Source organism: Esox lucius, chromosome 11 (genome assembly GCF_011004845.1).
Source record: "Esox lucius isolate fEsoLuc1 chromosome 11, fEsoLuc1.pri, whole genome shotgun sequence".
Taxonomy (NCBI): domain Eukaryota; kingdom Metazoa; phylum Chordata; class Actinopteri; order Esociformes; family Esocidae; genus Esox; species Esox lucius.
The window spans coordinates 34,608,954-34,625,806 of NC_047579.1; the positions used below are offsets into that span (position 1 = coordinate 34,608,954).

Consider the following 16,853-nt stretch of genomic DNA (forward strand, 5'->3'; position numbering starts at 1 on the left):
GTTAAAACAAAAAATAACATAACATTCATATTCAATAATAAAATATTTGCATTGGATAAGAAATGTTTACATTCCTCTTGTTTTTTTATAAGTCATAGATAGACCACGGTACAGTCAACTCAAGACGTGGTACCCTTCATGAAATTGAGAAAAGGTGAATTAAAAAAATAAACAACACAGTCATATTTTTGGGATCAACTTCGCATTTATTTCAACTGAATAATTTCTTATACACAAAATGTCAATGAGTATGATACATAATCCAGTGATTTGTTTGAAATAACGTGAACGTGAATGTGTTTTACGGTTGGAGCGGTTTGTCTGATCAAGGTCGTCGTGTAACGTTATCTGACTTTCAGTAAGAAGACGAGTAAGCTGGCTTTTTCAATAGGCACAAGTTTTATAGCGCTAAAAATACGTTTAGCATTGTTTTGTTAATCTGAAAGGCTATAGTTCCAGTATAATAGCTGCCCACTCAACCAGCTGTCACCAGCGGGCACCTGTTTGCTGGCTCACTGTTACAGAATAGACAGGGTCTTTCCTATAAAAAAAAAACTGTACTGTTGTTACTGCCACTTGCTATGGAGCTACCTCACGAGACAGCCATCCAGCCTGTTTCACTTATGGCACCGACCACCAGCCTACTGGCAGCTGTTTAGCTAAATATTTAAAAGAGATATTCTACAGTCCACATTTGGATCTTCGTATTGCTTTAGAAAATTATAGCATGATAGTTTCAAGCAAAACCCATGTCCCCCCACAGCGTGTTTTCCAACGTTCTGAAGCTTTCTTAACCGTAGTCGTTGCTAAGGTAAACAAAGCCCTCCGATCATTAATGACACAAACCTATCTTCCTCCGTGTCCGGTAGTTAGCGCTGTTAGTGACATTTTTTACAACATACTTCTATGGAACTCAACATACAGGTAAACAGCGCCTACTGGCTACTATCAGTGACAATAGCATCGAGAAGGATAGATTTTGCTAGAGACTAAAAACCTATTAACACGAGAAAAGTTCTCATTCACAGTTAAGAGGACAGACGACTTGTGCTAGAACAGGAGGGAAACAACACGGCCTCTTAGTTCCATGCTTCATAGAAATTAGAGGTTTGTAAATTTGTCAGTGCGCATGACCACTCCTTTATGTCAGGAATGTTCATTTGTTTATGTTCTCTCTTTGAGCTAACCTACATGAGGATACAATACGTTACTAGACAACAGGAATGAGAACTAGTTGAACAGAGGTGATTATTATGGTGAGTACATAATTATACTATTTGTATCTTGGCTAATCAGTGGAGTATGCTGTTGTCAATACGTGTAAATTAAGTACTTGTCTAAAATGTATTTTTTGTTATTATAATTTTGTTTTTATTTCACGGCCACATTGTTTTACTATTCGATTTGATTTTAATACTGTTTACTAAAATGTGCTTGAGTGCATTTGTTATATTTGCGGTTTTAGGGGCAGATATCAACTTGTCTTAAATTTAAGAGACATTACCCAAAAATACACAAGCTGAATATTATACATTTTAAAGGTTATTTCAAGTTATTGGAATAAGTCTGTGACGTTCCAGAGCACTTATTGTAACTGCCCATAGGCATCAATGTTTTTAGGCTCAGTAATATCCATACTTTCTCACATTGTAACATCCTTGGTATTTATTCAGCTTTTACCTCACTGCAATTAAGTTCTTTTGGTTTAAAAAATAATGCATCATTCCGATGTATACAAATGAAATACACTTTTTTGTCTTTTACACATTAAGGCTGACCCGGATGTGTCTTCTCAAAGTGGTGGTTATGATGTGGAGCTGTTTGTGGAGACCCCAGACTATGACTTGATCTGCACCATTTGCCAGGGGGTCCTCAGGTGCCCAGTAAGAGCTGCATGCCATCACATCTTCTGCAAAAAATGCATTTTGCAATGGCTGAAGAGGTACTGCCTGTGCCTCATTATAAGTAAACATTAGTGCTTCCATAGAGCCTGGCTGAAGAGCCTGTTTGCCTTACACAAATAAGAAAATCTAACTAAAAAGCTTGTTCAACTGAGAATCCTACTTAAAATAGTTTTATTATATATTCCCAAACTATAGATATAATCTATATATGGGAGACCGTCCTGAAAGGTGTCATGTTCACCTTATATTTAAAAATGTTATTATTACAATTATTTTTTCCTGAGGTGTAGACAGCAGACCTGCCCCTGCTGCAGAAAGCCTGTTAACCAGAGCCTGATATTTGTGATGTTCAAGCTAGGCAAGGCAATCGGTCGCCTAAAGATCAAGGTAAATATATATGTACATTTTCTGTTAACCTAATCTCTTGTGGCAAACATCTTCTTACTTGCCCCTTGGGTGTGTTCATGCTTAATCTTGCAACGCCAGAGCGTGTTTCTGAATGTTTCATACATGACAGTCAGTCCATGCAAGATTAGCACATGCTACTTGTTTTACAAGTATTAATAAAGACTACATAGAGTTATAAGCTCTCAATTAATATTTGACAATGACTGTGTTTCATAAACAAGTAATGACACTTCACCACGTGTAGATGAGTAACTACAAACACTCTTTCCCGTAGTGTAAAAATGAGATCCGTGGCTGCCCGGATACTTTAGCCCTCTCAGAGCAGTACTGCCATAGCATGAGCTGCCTGTTTGAGCTCATCCCCTGCCCCTACCAGGGCTGCCGTGCTCAGCTCCTCCGCAGGGACTTAGAAGCTCACGCCAGGCACTGTGAGCACTGGCGGCAACCCTGCCACATGGGCTGTGGCACGGTGTTGTCCCACCGCACCCAGGCCCAGCACAACTGCTACAGGCAGCTGAGGCAGGAATACGAGGCCAGGCAAAGGAATCACCGGGTTATTGCAGTAGCGCTCCAGAGGAAGATGAGGAGGATGCAGAGCACCATGGCACACATGAAAAGGCAGATCGGCCTGATCTGTGAGAGCCTGGAAGTCATGGATGACCTGGAGGAGGTGGAGGAGGAAGAACTGGGCGACAACAGCGGCAGTGGGAGTTTTAGTAGTAGCAGCAACAGCAGCTCATGAACACTGGTGGGATGTGAAATAACTCACACACAGGATTTTCTCTGCACTGGAACTGTGAAGGACTACATTGATTTTACTGATAAAAGATCTGTGGAATTTGAGTGTTCAAAGACGGGCTGCCTGAAATAGCACATTTGATCAGAATTGCTTTAAGGACATGTTGATAATAAAACTTCATATTTGAAAATGTATGAGTAAAGATATAGCCGCTTAATACTGTGGCATTTTTTACATTTTTATTTTGTAAATGTAAAATATATCAAATACATATTTTGTAAATGAAGTCAGCAATCTTGATTGTGTTTTTTATCCCCACTTTCCCCATCCTTCAACATTCCCCATCTGATTCATCTCTGAACCATATAAATAGTTCATTTGACAACCGCATAGCTCTTCGCTGTCCCATGTGTACTCAGTGGACACTTCATTATTTAAGCATAGGGGAGGTCATGCTAAGCCCCACAGGCTGTTTTACGGATGAGCCCAGCATGGTCACATCAAATACACACAATCTATATTTCTATAAATATGTAGTACGCAGAACAACAAAAACATGAGCTACAGCTATACATAAAAAGTTCCAGTTCAAGTTTCTTTTATCAAATGCACCGAATAACACAGCGTCGTTTTAAACAATTACATTCTTGTGACATGGCACACAACATCTACATAGTAAGGATTAAGAAATATATAAAGTAAAAAATATAGCAATAATATACCTACCAATATAAACTAGCAGCAATTGTAAAGAGTGTAGAGTGTAGAATTGTAAGAATTTGGAATGTTCATGTGATCAGTATGATCATAGATCAGTGTTGCTGGTTGAGGAGTCTTATGGCCTGAGGGAAAAAACGGTTTGTGAGCCTGGACATGCGTGCCCTGATGCTCCGGTAGCCAGTGGTGTCGTGGTGCCTGGAGAAGTGGGTATTCTGTAATCAGGGGCATAGCATTAGGGGGGACTGGGGTCCCACCAAATTAGAGACAGGTCAATGTGACCCTCCTGGAAAAGAGTGAAAATCCTGGGATTTTGCTAATGACTCATAATTGTATCCTAATTGAGTTACTTGGTGTTTGGTAATGAAGGGCCTACTTCGCATCAGCAACACTGACTCAACAACAAACAAGTCATTCATAAGAATATAACTGAAGGCACCTTCATACATATAGTGGGGAGAACAAGTATTTGATACACTGCCGATTTTGCAGGTTTTCCTACTTACAAAGCATGTAGAGTTCTTTAATTTTTATCATAGGTACACTTCAACTGTGAGAGACGGAATCTAAAACAGAAATCCAGAAAATCACAATGTATGATTTTTAAATAATTAATTTGCATTTCATTGTATGACATAAGTATTTGGTCACCTACCAACCAGTAAGAATTCTGGCTCTCACAGACCTGTTAGTTTTTTTTTAAGAAGCCCTCCTGTTCTCCACTCATTACCTGTATTAACTGCACCTGTTTGAACTCGTTACCTATATAAAAGACACCTGTCCAAACACTCAATCAAACAGACTCCAACCGCTCCACAATGGTCAAGACCAGAGAGCTGTGTAAGGACAGCAGGGATACAATTGTAGACCTGCACAAGGCTGGGATGGGCTACAGGACAATAGGCAAGCAGCTTGGTGAGAAGGCAACTGTTGGCGCAATTATTAGAAAATGGAAGAAGTTCAAGATGACGGTCAATCTCCCTCGGCCTGGAGCTCCATGCAAGATCTCACCTCGTGGGGCATCAATGATCATGAGGAAGGTGAGGGATCAGCCCAGAACTACACGGCAGGACCTGGTCAATGACCTGAAGAGAGCTGGAACCACAGTCTCAAAGAAAACCATTAGTAACACACTACGCCGTCATGGATTAAAATCCTGCAGCGCACGTAAGGTCCCCATGGGAGAAGGTCATGTGGTCTGATGAGACAAAAATAGAGCTTTTTGGTCTAAACTCCACTCGCCATGTTTGGAGGAAGAAGGATGAGTACAACCCCAAGAACACCATCCCAACCGTATTGAGGGGAGGATGGATGGGGCCATGTATGGTGAGATCTTGGACAACAACCTCCTTCCCTCAGTAACCGCATTGAAGACGGGTCGGGGCTGGGTCTTCCAGCATGACAACGACCTGAAACACACAGCCAGGGCAACTAAGGAGTGGCTCCGTAAGAAGCATCTCAAGGTCCTGGAGTGGCTTAGCCAGTCTCCAGACCTGAACCCAATAGAAAATCTTTGGAGGGAGCTGAAAGTCCATATTGCCCAGCGACAGGATCTGGAGGTCTGTATGGAGGAGTGGGCCAAAATCCCTGCTGCAGTGTGTGCAAACCTAGTCAAAAACTACAGGAAATGTATGATCTCTGTAATTGCAAACAAAGGTTTCTGTACCAAATATTAAGTTCTGCTTTTCTGATGTATCAAATACTTATGTCATGCAATAAAATGCAAATTAATTACTTAAAGATCATACAATGTGATTTTTCTGGATTTATTATTTTTATTCCATCACTCACAGTTGAAATGTACCTATGATAAAAATTACAGACTTCTACATGCTTTGTAAGTGGGAAAACCTGCTAAATTGGCAGTATATCAAATACTTGTTCTCCCCACTGTATATATAATAAATGATGTGTCAGGCAGTCATTCATGCAATGGTATGCAAAATCATGATCCTATTAAACAGCTACTTCAATTAGGGTACAATCATTTAGCAATCAATTATTTATCAATCATTGGACACCTATTTTGATGTTGAAAACAAACATTTTAGCACATTGACAACAATTATTAAATGATCAATATGTTTTGATTTTAAATGTAGCCAGAAACGTTATCAGAAAGTAGCAATAGAACTTGTCAAGGAGTATTAACTTAATCCAACCACCGAAGTCCACGATCATCTCTTTAGTCTTGCAGATGTTGAGAGAGAGTTTGATTTCCAAGCACCATGTAGCCATGTTATTTACCTCCTCTCTGTAAGCAGTCTCATCTTTGTTGGAGATGATACCCAGGCTGGTGGTGTAGTCCGCGAACTTAGGGATGATGTTGGAGCTACGTGTAGCCACACAGTCATGCGTGAACAGGGAGTAGAGGAGGGGGGGAGTCCCGGTTCACACATGATTGGGTGGCTACACGTAGGCCCCTGGGGGGCCCGGTGCTCCAGGTAAGTGCAGTGGAGGTGAGGTGGCCCATTGTCACCACTTTGGGTCTGCCTTTAAGAAAGTCCAGGATCCAATGGTGGTCTGTTTGGAGCAGGAGAGGACTCCCAGACAGAGTCAGGGAGAGGTTGAATATAGAGATGAAAACCTCCGCTAGCTGGTCGGCACGCCCCTGAGGACATAGCCTGGAATGCCATCTGACCCTGGTGACTTTTGAGGGTTCACTCTTTTAAAAGCTTTCTTCAATTCAGCTGTGGTTAGGGACAGAGTCTGGCCGTCCTGGTCCTCAACAAGCCTTCCAGAAGGAATGGTGTTTGTTGCCTCAGACCGTGCATAGGTGTTGAGTTCCTTGGGTTGATATGACAGCTTAAAGGGGCCATATGAAATATTTTTACTGTATTGCTAGCATAAATTACAAGAACACATCTGCAGTTAATGTTTTAAGGTCATTTTTTAAATAGTTTTTTCTACAAAGTTCAGAGTGCCTGAGATATTCCCAATTTAAACTTTCTCTCCAGTCTGTCAGTTTGCATTGACTTTCAGTGAACTCATTCTCACTTTAGAAACTCGCAGTACTTACTATCCCTACCACCTGATACTGGACTAGCAATACTATTCCAGTACTGTTTAAATTCAGTCTTGTAAATGAACAAAATAGAAATCGGTACATACAATACGTTCCCAAATCTTTATTAGAATCTGCGAGGTGGATCATACGGATTACATGGTGTTGAAAACATCGCGAGATTTGCCGTTCAATAAATTCAAACGGAACTAAACCGAGGCCTTCTTCCTGTTATACAGAGCACGTAAGTAACTTGCTGTTTGCTCTCAAAGGAGAATTAGAATCCACAAATATCCGCGTGATCTTTCTACTGATTATGTTATTTGAGTACAGAAACCCATTAAAATACGTTTCACAGTTTATTTCACCCTGTATTGAGAAGTTTATGCTTCTAGAATAATTGTATTTCGCTGAATTCTACGCCAGTTTCTAGCTGACTAGCGTACATGTAGCGTTTTTAAAAAGGAAGTGACTTAACATGCTCAGACTAACGTTTATTACTGGATAATGAAACTAGTCGGTTAAACAGTTATGAGACGTGATGTTTCGTTAGCTAGTATTACTGAGCATTGAAGCAGTACAATATCGTTTAGCTACGAAATATTCATCGTTCAGACATCTCACCATGTATTGTTTTTGACAGCAAATGGCGGACAACGCCGGTGGAGAACGTGGAGGTTTCCGTGGAGGTTTTGGTAGTGGCGACCGGGGTCGCGGCCGTGGACGCGGTAGAGGCCGCGGTCGTGGTCGTGGACGCGGTGCCAGGGGCGGCAAGTCCGAGGACAAGGAAGTGAGTAGATATCCCTAAGCCCTGTTCTGTTTCAATTTAGGCTGTCTCAAATCAGCAATGGAGAATTATTTAAGGACCGCAGAAGTACAGGTTATTTTAGAATTAAAAAGAAGTTCATGCTTTTTTTGGAGGGAGGTTCTTGTGAAATGACCTGTTGACCAGAATAAAACTTATGCTGTCAGTACATGTACACAGGAAGCAGCGGTCTAGACCAAGTCAGGTGGCTCATGTGTTTATAATAGTGCCAACAAGTTGTAATTTTAAATATTTCAAAGAACATTCAACTTGGCCAGTACTGACTGTTCACTGCTGTCTGCCAAAATGGGGTGACTTGTGGCTGTGTAAACTGGACAGCTAGAAGTTTGCCCTCAATCACTGGTTAAATGTCTTTTGTAATGTGGTTTTCCTTCATATGAAGGATTAATGCGCATTTCTGTAAACTGTTGTGTTAAATGCAGTGTTTGTGTTTCAGTGGGTGCCAGTGACCAAGCTGGGTCGCCTTGTCAAGGACATGAAGATCAAGTCTCTAGAGGAGATTTACCTTTACTCCCTGCCTATCAAGGTAAATTATACATCTATGTAGTCTACACTATCTGAACTAAAAGCCCTTAGTAAATCATCAGGATCACCATTCATTGATAAACTTTACATAGTGAATGTGAATATTGTCCTCTATGGGAAACGTCTGCTGAAAGCCATATCTCAGAAGTTTTAGAATTCCATCTGCTGGTGAAACATTGTAACTGGATGAACTGGCACTTGGTACATTGTCTTTACTGTAGAGATGAGCTCTACACTAAAGGTGTAAGAAGGTTCATGAGAAGTGTTCCTTTTTATTAGTCCTAGCTTTATTTTACTCAATGTTCTCATTTCAGGAGTCAGAGATTATTGACTTCTTCCTGGGGTCTGCGCTGAAGGATGAGGTGCTGAAAATCATGCCTGTCCAGAAGCAGACCAGAGCTGGTCAGCGCACCAGGTTCAAGGCCTTTGTTGCCATCGGTGACTACAACGGCCATGTTGGCCTGGGGGTGAAGTGCTCCAAGGAGGTGGCCACTGCCATCCGCGGGGCCATCATCCTGGCCAAGCTGTCCATTGTCCCCGTGAGGAGAGGATACTGGGGAAACAAGATCGGCAAGCCTCACACCGTGCCCTGCAAGGTGACGGGTCGTTGTGGCTCGGTCCTGGTGCGTCTGATCCCTGCCCCCCGTGGTACCGGCATCGTCTCCGCCCCGGTGCCCAAGAAGCTGCTCATGATGGCTGGTATCGATGATTGCTACACATCTGCCAGGGGATGCACAGCCACTCTGGGCAACTTTGGTAAGACAGCCCTACACTAGTGTTGGACACTGAATGGGTTAGAGTGCAGCCGCTTCCCCTCCTAGCTCTGCTCAGCTTCACTGGTCAGTGGTGTAGTGGGCATTAATCAGGAGGGAAAAGTGGTAATGCACGACAGGAAGATTTCCCCATGGTCTCCTGTTCCCCTTTTGTGCTTAACAAATCCATGTAACGACAGCAGCCCAGTCTGGTAATTGGTCTTTGATACTAACCATTGTTTTTCCTAACAGCCAAGGCTACTTTTGATGCCATCTCCAAGACCTACAGCTACCTGACCCCTGACCTGTGGAAGGAGACAGTCTTCACAAAGTCTCCCTACCAGGTCAGATAAAGCCTTGCTGTCACAATTTGTTAGTGGGTTCAGATATTTAACTTGAGTTGCTTTGTAAGACTATTCTTAAGAGTAATACTTGCCTTTGTATTGCCTGTTCATTGTCTCAAAAATGAATGGGTTACTGAAGGAGGCATACAGCAATTCTTGAGGTTGTCTTTGATTGGTGCCTACTGAATCCTTTCTTTGTGCTCAACTGCAAGAACATTGTACAAACACCAAGTTGTAGATGTGTGTGATGGGGAGTTCTGCTTGTTTTTTTTGTATTCAAAACAGTAGTTGATGAAACTCAAACTGATGTACTCTGTCCTGCAGGAGTTCACTGATCATCTGGCGAAGACCCACACCCGGGTGTCTGTCCAGAGGACCGCAGCAGCTGTCCAGGCAACCTCCTAAATACTGACAACACTGTTGATTAAAGGGTTGTGAAACTATTCATTGACTGTGTGGTTATTGGAAGGTGAATCTGTGATCTGCTTTACTGTCAGTATTGCCATCATGAGTATTAAGGATTCTACATCTGAGAAGTGTGGGCCTAAGACTTTTCCATTAAGTACATTGGATGGAATCAAATTGACATGCTAGGAGAGATGGGTTTCTATGTACATCAGCTTAATATTGGAAAGAGCTGCATGAATAAACATGTCTGTAGGCTAGTACATTCAGTCAAATGTTGTATTTAGTCAATATAGGAAGTCTGGTGCTTTGTCAGAGCATTCTTCAACAGTGAAACAAGTTGGCAACTTTCCTGGCTTGTAACAATTTGAGATTGTTTTAACCAGGTTAGCTGTTTGGACTTAGCAGTGACCCTCCCCGTGTTCAGAATCACCTGAGGTATATACAGGACAATGTTGATTCAATAGGTGTTGCTCAAAACTTAAGGAATGAGGTGTCAAACAAGGACTGGAACAATTCGCAAGTTTCTTATGTACAGAATTACTGCCAAATTAACTGTTTTTATGAATGCCCTGAGATTTACTGGAGTGCAGGTAACTAGAGAGTGCCTGTCAGGAAGGTCGGTTAGCCACTAAGTCCAGGGCATTGTGAAGGTGTGCTGATGACTTAAGCAGATGGTGAACTACATCCAACTTTTGGAATGTACTTTACTGCATGGGTGTTTCACTATAATTCTGGTTCTAACTATATTAACGAGTTAAGTGAGCAGTCAATGCAATGTTGATCTCTGACCAGATCACGTCAGGATTCAGTTAAAACTTGATGGCTTGTGTGTTCATTGTCTTGTGAATTTAAGGTTTCTGGTGTAGCGGACAGGTCAGACTTAGGATGGCAATGCATGAAGTTAAACTGGTCCTTTCAGAGCAGGAATGTCTAGGTTCTGGAGAGTGAACATTAACTTTAAGAGGAACTTTAAACAATAAGGATATTACAGCTATGCTGTAGGACAGTGGTTCCCAACTACGGTCCTCAAGTACCCCCAACAGTACACATTCATTGTAGCCCCAGCCAAGCACAGCTGATTCAACTTGTCAACTAATTATCAGGCTCTCACTGAGTTGAATTGGGTGTGCTTGTCCAGGGCTACAACAAAAGTGTGCTGTTGGGGTTACTCGAGGACCGGAGTTGGGAACCACAGCTGTAGGATGGACATTATTCAGTAAGAGCTGAGATTAAGCTTGAACAAGTTTTCAAAACAGTTATTAAATGGAGAAATGGCTGCAATGTCACATTCCAGTAGTCAGTTATCTAGGTTGTGTAGCATGCAGTCCTTAACCTGGATAGATCTAGAGGCCTCTGGGTTACAGTAATGAGACGTAGCTGAATTTATCAAACAGAAAATCTGAGAAATAAGACATTTAAAGGAAATATTGAGTGAGTTGTGCAGAAAGCTGGAGTTGAGGATGTATGCAGTTCTACCATAACTAATAGAGGAATAAATGACACTTTTTTTCAAAGAAACTTTTTGGACATTTAATACATGGTATAGACATGGAGCAGACTAGGTTTGACGCAGTGTTTTAGGCCTTCGCATTGGCCGCCATCATCCTCTCTTTCTGCTTCATCAGACATTTTCTTGAGCTGGCATAAGCTCCCAGGTCCCCATCTACAACAGAATCAGGAATGGGGGTAAGGTTTAGGATCTAACACCAGTTTGACAATCCAATAGTATCCTTATAGACTTTGCATTTTACAAAACTAACTTTTTTAGCCAGAACAAGTTGTGTAGCATGAACAATCTTATGTTAGTTTATTTATCTCACACTTACATGGTTAAGTCATTTGAACAGGAAATTGATATGATTCGTATTGGAAAGGTTCAGGCATTTAGATTTCAAAAATATTTTCAGTATCATATATAAATCAGGCCTTACTGTAACAATGGGGAAGAAATGTTTAAAACGTTTGCTCCATGCCGGACTGTGGCCGTCAATCATGGGCAAAGCAAGCAATACAGGTATGTGCACACTGCACAGAAAGTAGATACAGTTGTGACAATTGTCTCCACACTTTCAAAACGCCAGGGAGCTCTATAAAAAATGTGGGGCACGCTATCTCGGTCGGTGGAGTCTCCAGCTACCGATGTCTGCAAGTTAACACATAATCTATTATCACGAGTCTTCTTCGACACGTCTTCTAAAATGTTGCGTAATGTAAACAAGCACTGGTAGGACTGCTTGATAAATCTAGGCCTGCAGCTATCGATGATTCTATGCAAACATGCTTGATTATTTGAATAACCAAAACAAAAACCATGCCTTGTGCTGTATTTGTTGTTGCCTTTTACACTGAACTAAAATAAAACCAACAGTCGGTGTCCTATACTTAAACAACTGAAACAAACCATCTTAGAGATTTTCATACATGCATATTTCTATATTACCAGTCATGAAATCCAAAGATCAGGGCCTAATGTCAAATCGCATGTGTACTCTGTACTAGGACAAACGTAGAGCATTAGAGGAAAACAGACTGGCACAAGCCTTTGTCAGGATGTCTACCATGATAAAGATAGTTCACTGGTAAAATAAAACAACCCAAACCAAACAGTGTTCTCAGTACATCTGCATGCTCACAATAGCAGGGTGGCCTCCCTTCTATATCCAGTAAAAAAGTTGGAGGTTTTAGGAAAGTGACAGTAATTTTGGCCCGCAGGTTTCCAGCGACGCATTATGACAACTGTCACTGGTAACACTGAATGGTAGGCATGTCTGGAGGGTGGTACATACAGCGTGACTGGTAGGCCTTGGCCACCTCAGAAAACTGCTGGATCTCATTGGCACAGTTCTGCTGGTAGCTGGCGCCCTCCCTCTGCTGGCAGGCCCTCAGACGCTCCTGGACCACCTTCACAATCTCCTGGTCCACTTTACTGGAGGGGGAAACAAATGTACAGCTGTTTGGAAGAAGGGCGCAAAGACACTGATGGAACTCACCAGCCATCAGTTAAAGAAAGCACTCCCAAGGACAGAGGAAGCTTTGCCAATGAATCAATGAAAACAGCAGGTAACCATCTTATGGTATCTGACCACAGTCACTAGTGTTGGGTAGCATCCCTTCAGCCTCTACCCACTTCAAGGTTTGGTGCGTTGTGTTCAGAGATGCTCTTCTGTACACCACTGTTGTAAAAATTATTTAGGTATTTGTTACCTTTGTCAGCTTGAACGAATCTGGCCATTCTCCTCTGACATGTCATTAATTAACAAGGGGTTTTAACACCCACAAAAATGCCACTCACCGGATGTTATTCGTTTATCCCACCATTGTTTGGCTATTGGTATTAATTCCCAGTGGTACTTAAGTATGTATTGCACAGTTAAGCCTGTCAACACGCTGTGGTATGCAACAAATACGGGCAATAACTGTTTCGGTGCTTGGCTTTTGTCACTAGTCATTCTGAGAAATCAGGTTATAGGTACCATCTTTAGAATGCAGGGAAAGGGCCATTAACATGGACTTGCACTGATAGGAGGAGGTACTGTCCTTCTCAGCTGTTGTTCTTTTCTCACGCCTCTTCCCTAAGAACCCAACAGAGTAGCTGGCACAATTTACATATCATATTAAAGATCCTTGAATAGAATATTTATAAACTGTTTGAAAAGAGTTTTCCACTTAATTCCCATTTTTCTAACTGTCAAAACACAATCTTTAAAATAAGAACTGTGTTTTTATGAGTGATGTAAGGTAACTAATCTTAATACTCACAGTTCATAAATGCAATAATGTACTTATAAACCAGATCAAGGAGTGACTGTCAACTCTATGTCTTGACCCCCAGACGACAGCCTGTCCTTCTCGCCAACATCAAATCAGCTGACTTGCACCTGAGTCACTGCACTTATTTTCAGGTCATAATAACCGTTTTGTGCTCATTTAAAACATATTCAATGGGGCTTCTTCATATCGGCAGTTGGTGTAGAGTCCCTGGTGTCTGACTGTAATTAGGAGGAACCAAAAGCACTGTTGGCCGTTGAGGACAGCTGCTCACAGTGTGTACATACTAATCTCGCCTCCACTGCATCTCAGCCTCATAGTAGCATAGGTAGTCTCCCTCTGTGCACTCGGTCAGATCAGGAACACGCCGGAACTTCTGGTGGTAGTACTTCTGCTTGTTGCCTGACTGGATACCATCCACAAGTTCTGTTGAAAAACAAGTGAAGGATGTCAACATCTGCCTGTATATTAGCCACGTAGGAGAAGGGTACATGGGACTTGGTGCTCACAGACCTCAGAGGATAGGTTTGGTAAAAGCTAACTGCAGCATTGGCTTTCACCTATCCATTTAATGTTGGCTAGTAATGGGATGACTGATACATGAAGGACACACAGCATGCACAGCAGACTGGGAAACAAAAAGTAAACTAAGAAATCAAGCAACTAAGCACTTTCTGAAGACCAACCGGGTTGGCTCAGAAACAAAATGTTACAACTCCCTCTCGTGGAAATTAACTACATGTTGTTTTGACTTTTTATAAACAATAATGGTTAAAAAAAAGGGTGGGGAAATGTTTTTGCTGCATTGTGTTTGTGGTGGAACATGTGGTTTATATAGTTTCAGGGTCCATCAGAATCGGTTTTAAAAGTGATTGCAAGTTGTTGCTAAATAAATCGCCACGGAATTGCTGATCATGATTTGTTTGTCTTAGGACTCAACATTTACTTGATTCAATATATATTGAATTTCATGGGTCTGGCAGATTTTAATAGAAGCCCAAAAAAAGAAAATCCCTACTGACAGCATATTTTTCTGCCTCCAAAGCTACATAGCCAGATATTTGAAATAATAGGAGATACTTTTTGAAAAGGTAGGGATTTAGATGTTTTTGGAAAAGGGTATTGGCTCTGCTATGCTTTTAAGTGAAAGCTGGTCCCACCATTGGCAGACAAAGAAAAGCTTGGGCTGTGCATCCAGGAGGGTTGGAGTGTGTGGACAAGTGGGAAAGATGGGAGAACTTTTGTAGGTTGAATACCAGATGAGATGCAGTATTCTGGGAAAGTTGCAGGGGTCTGATTGCTAAAGCAGGGAGCCCAACCAACAATGAGCTGACTTGTAACAGTAACTTTGTAAAGTATTTCATTGTAAATGTAGCCAAGAAAAAAGTAGTAATGCACACACAATGTATTTTAATCTGTTTTAGTTTACATTGTAGGGAACAAGGCTGGCTGACTTTGCCAAAATGTCACACTCATTGAATCTTTACACTTATGACAGATGCTGCAGCCCGTTTCTTTCTGCACGTGGACAACTGCTCAGTCAAATGGTAACTCTGTCAAAGTATACCAGATTGTCCAAAACAAAGCAGCACATATTGCAATTATATATATATATATACATCAAGGGCAAATGTCAATACCAAGTCACTATCTCCTGGCTCTTTGAGGAGACTGACTGGATGTACTGAGGTGTGTTCACTGTTGGCGCACTGTTCCGGTAGTCATCCAGATTAACAACAGGGTTAAAGTTTTAAATAAAACCTCTAAAGACCAATTCTAGACTATATGACTAGGTTATAGTGTCTTGCTCTTGGGCTCATACGCATTGCCCACATTTTGAAACGGGCCCCTGGGTGCGTCTGTTTGTGTGTATACTACAGTCTATGGTATACTACCGCACCGGCCTTACTGTAACGTTATCTATGTTCTGTAGCGATGCAGTATCTGACTCAATGCCAGAAGTCTTTGAACATACATCCGGAACATGAAAGCCTGCCTTCTGATTATAAATATGTTTTGTAGCCCAATGGCATATTACCGAGAAGTCTGTCCACCTGAATGTCTCCAGAATGCTAGCTGACCAACATTGTCATGGCTTCATATTACAAAGCTAGCTAGCTAACTCACCTTTGAAAGTGGTGACAGGAAGGTCCACGGAATAATAAAATAGTTTTGTCAAAATCAGGGCGGGGTTAGGAAGAGCAGTCTGCTTGTCCACAACAGGAGTCTGACGGGGAGGCTCCGGGTACGCATTTTTATCAGAGTCCGATGTCATTTTGCTTTGTTTAGTTAGAAGAAATAAGAAATCTCTACCATTCGACCTCGTCTATGCTACTTTCGAGGCTGCGCATGCGTTGGAGAAATAAACATGGCGATAGAGGTCAGTTCATAGAGAAGGGTAGAGGACGCCTTATTGTACATATTTTCTTTGTATTGTACAGTCACCGGCCATTTCATTGGGTACACCACTATATATATATAAAAAAAAACGTGGCCATTGCTCCTGAAAACGTGGCCATTGCTATTAAAACCAGGTGAACATACCTCAATATACTGATGGGATTGGTCAAGCGAGAGACAAAAGCGACATGGGTGGGGATTAAGCCCCCTAAAATAGTCGTAGCGACGTCCCTTTTTGAAATGCTCCCTTGCAATCTCGAATATAGAACATGCCTTTATTTTCAGAGGTCATAGTTATGTGAAGTTTGTGAAGAAGGTGCAGTGTAATTTCTTTAACTCCCATAAGATGGCACTACATGACCAAAAGTCCTCTGACCAAAAAAAATACCTAATTTGAGCTCTAACATAATCAAAATATTTCATCTATCTATTTTGATGCTTGCTTATGAATTTCCTATTGGAGAATCTTATCAGCATTACACTAGCCTTTGAGCCCGAACACTCCATTCCCTATCTGCCATCACCAGAGTCTGAGGGCAGGATAAACCTGCCTCCCAAATGTACCTGTTCTGCATGAATTGGGCCCTTGTTGGTTGCTAGGGCAAAAGCCAGAGGGGTCACATACTTTTCACAGTTTTGCGCTGCAACATCTGGACTCCAATCGCTGGACCTGGAGTATGGTACGCAGGTAAAAGTGAGTGCAATATGCATACAATATGTTTTTCCAAATAGTTATGAATACTTCCTCTGTATATATTCAGGGATTATAGGATGTTTATACATGTACCTTGCTCTTTGCTCTAATTTGAAATTGTACTGTATTACTTGTCTTTAATTTCCATCTACAGAAACCACTACCATACTGCTTCACTGCTGTTCTATATCCCAACATGACTGATTTCTGTGTGCATGTGTGTGTGTTTGTGTGTGTGTGTGTGTGTGTGTGTAACTCTTTGGCTGCCTTAACCTCTTCATTGGAGCAGTGTTATTGGAACAGTGTCACTTCCTCCTAAAGTTGGCTATTATATTATTTATTTTTAAACTAAATAATTGCACTG

The 16,853-nt window shown here is 41.6% G+C and overlaps 3 protein-coding genes and 1 non-coding gene across 7 annotated transcripts; 3 read left to right on the forward strand and 1 right to left on the reverse strand.

Annotated features, from left to right (window-relative positions):
- Nucleotides 1–339: 339 nt before the first annotated feature.
- Nucleotides 340–3,337, forward strand: LOC105013116 (RING finger protein 151). 4 transcript variants are annotated; one of them, XM_010874414.3, is made up of 6 exons: nucleotides 786–924; nucleotides 1,029–1,107; nucleotides 1,183–1,256; nucleotides 1,773–1,942; nucleotides 2,189–2,291; nucleotides 2,587–3,337. In XM_010874414.3, exons 3-6 carry the CDS (start codon nucleotides 1,254–1,256, stop codon nucleotides 3,052–3,054), a joined length of 744 nt encoding a protein of 247 aa, XP_010872716.2. In that variant the 5' UTR covers nucleotides 786–924; nucleotides 1,029–1,107; nucleotides 1,183–1,253; the 3' UTR covers nucleotides 3,055–3,337. The 4 variants fall into 4 exon arrangements, with proteins under 4 accessions (XP_010872717.2, XP_010872716.2, XP_010872718.2 ...); XM_010874415.3 differs by lacking the exons at nucleotides 786–924; nucleotides 1,029–1,107 and adding an exon at nucleotides 340–358; XM_010874416.3 differs by having other exon boundaries at nucleotides 805–924; nucleotides 1,029–1,256; nucleotides 2,195–2,291.
- Nucleotides 3,338–7,387: 4,050 nt separating this feature from the next.
- rps2 (ribosomal protein S2) lies at nucleotides 7,388–9,666 on the forward strand. The gene is made up of 5 exons (XM_010874417.4): nucleotides 7,388–7,562; nucleotides 8,035–8,124; nucleotides 8,438–8,879; nucleotides 9,128–9,219; nucleotides 9,544–9,666. The coding sequence occupies exons 1-5, from the start codon at nucleotides 7,419–7,421 to the stop codon at nucleotides 9,622–9,624; spliced, it is 849 nt and encodes a 282-aa protein (XP_010872719.1). The 5' UTR covers nucleotides 7,388–7,418; the 3' UTR covers nucleotides 9,625–9,666.
- On the forward strand, nucleotides 9,309–9,438 carry LOC114840440. The gene has a single exon (XR_003782634.1). It is a non-coding gene; the product is annotated as a small nucleolar RNA SNORA13 (small nucleolar RNA).
- Nucleotides 9,667–11,143: 1,477 nt separating the features above from the next.
- ndufb10 (NADH:ubiquinone oxidoreductase subunit B10) lies at nucleotides 11,144–15,740 on the reverse strand. Its single transcript, NM_001303946.1, is given in 4 exon segments — nucleotides 11,144–11,290; nucleotides 12,414–12,553; nucleotides 13,683–13,821; nucleotides 15,523–15,740. Coding segments are annotated over 4 exon segments (513 nt in total). The 5' UTR covers nucleotides 15,671–15,740; the 3' UTR covers nucleotides 11,144–11,204.
- Nucleotides 15,741–16,853: the final 1,113 nt, after the last annotated feature.

What these genes read in the sequence shown, in the direction of transcription:
- rps2 (XM_010874417.4), top strand. Translation starts at nt 7,419, where the DNA reads ATGGCGGACAACGCCGGTGGAGAACGTGGAGGTTTCCGTGGAGGTTTT. An exon ending in GCAAGTCCGAGGACAAGGAA is followed by an intron (nt 7,563 to 8,034) that starts GTGAGTAGATAT and finishes TTTGTGTTTCAG; the next exon opens with TGGGTGCCAGTGACCAAGCT. An exon ending in TTTACTCCCTGCCTATCAAG is followed by an intron (nt 8,125 to 8,437) that starts GTAAATTATACA and finishes TTCTCATTTCAG; the next exon opens with GAGTCAGAGATTATTGACTT.
- LOC105013116 (XM_010874415.3), top strand. An exon ending in ATTTTGCAATGGCTGAAGAG is followed by an intron (nt 1,943 to 2,188) that starts GTACTGCCTGTG and finishes TTTTTTCCTGAG; the next exon opens with GTGTAGACAGCAGACCTGCC. An exon ending in TCGGTCGCCTAAAGATCAAG is followed by an intron (nt 2,292 to 2,586) that starts GTAAATATATAT and finishes TCTTTCCCGTAG; the next exon opens with TGTAAAAATGAGATCCGTGG.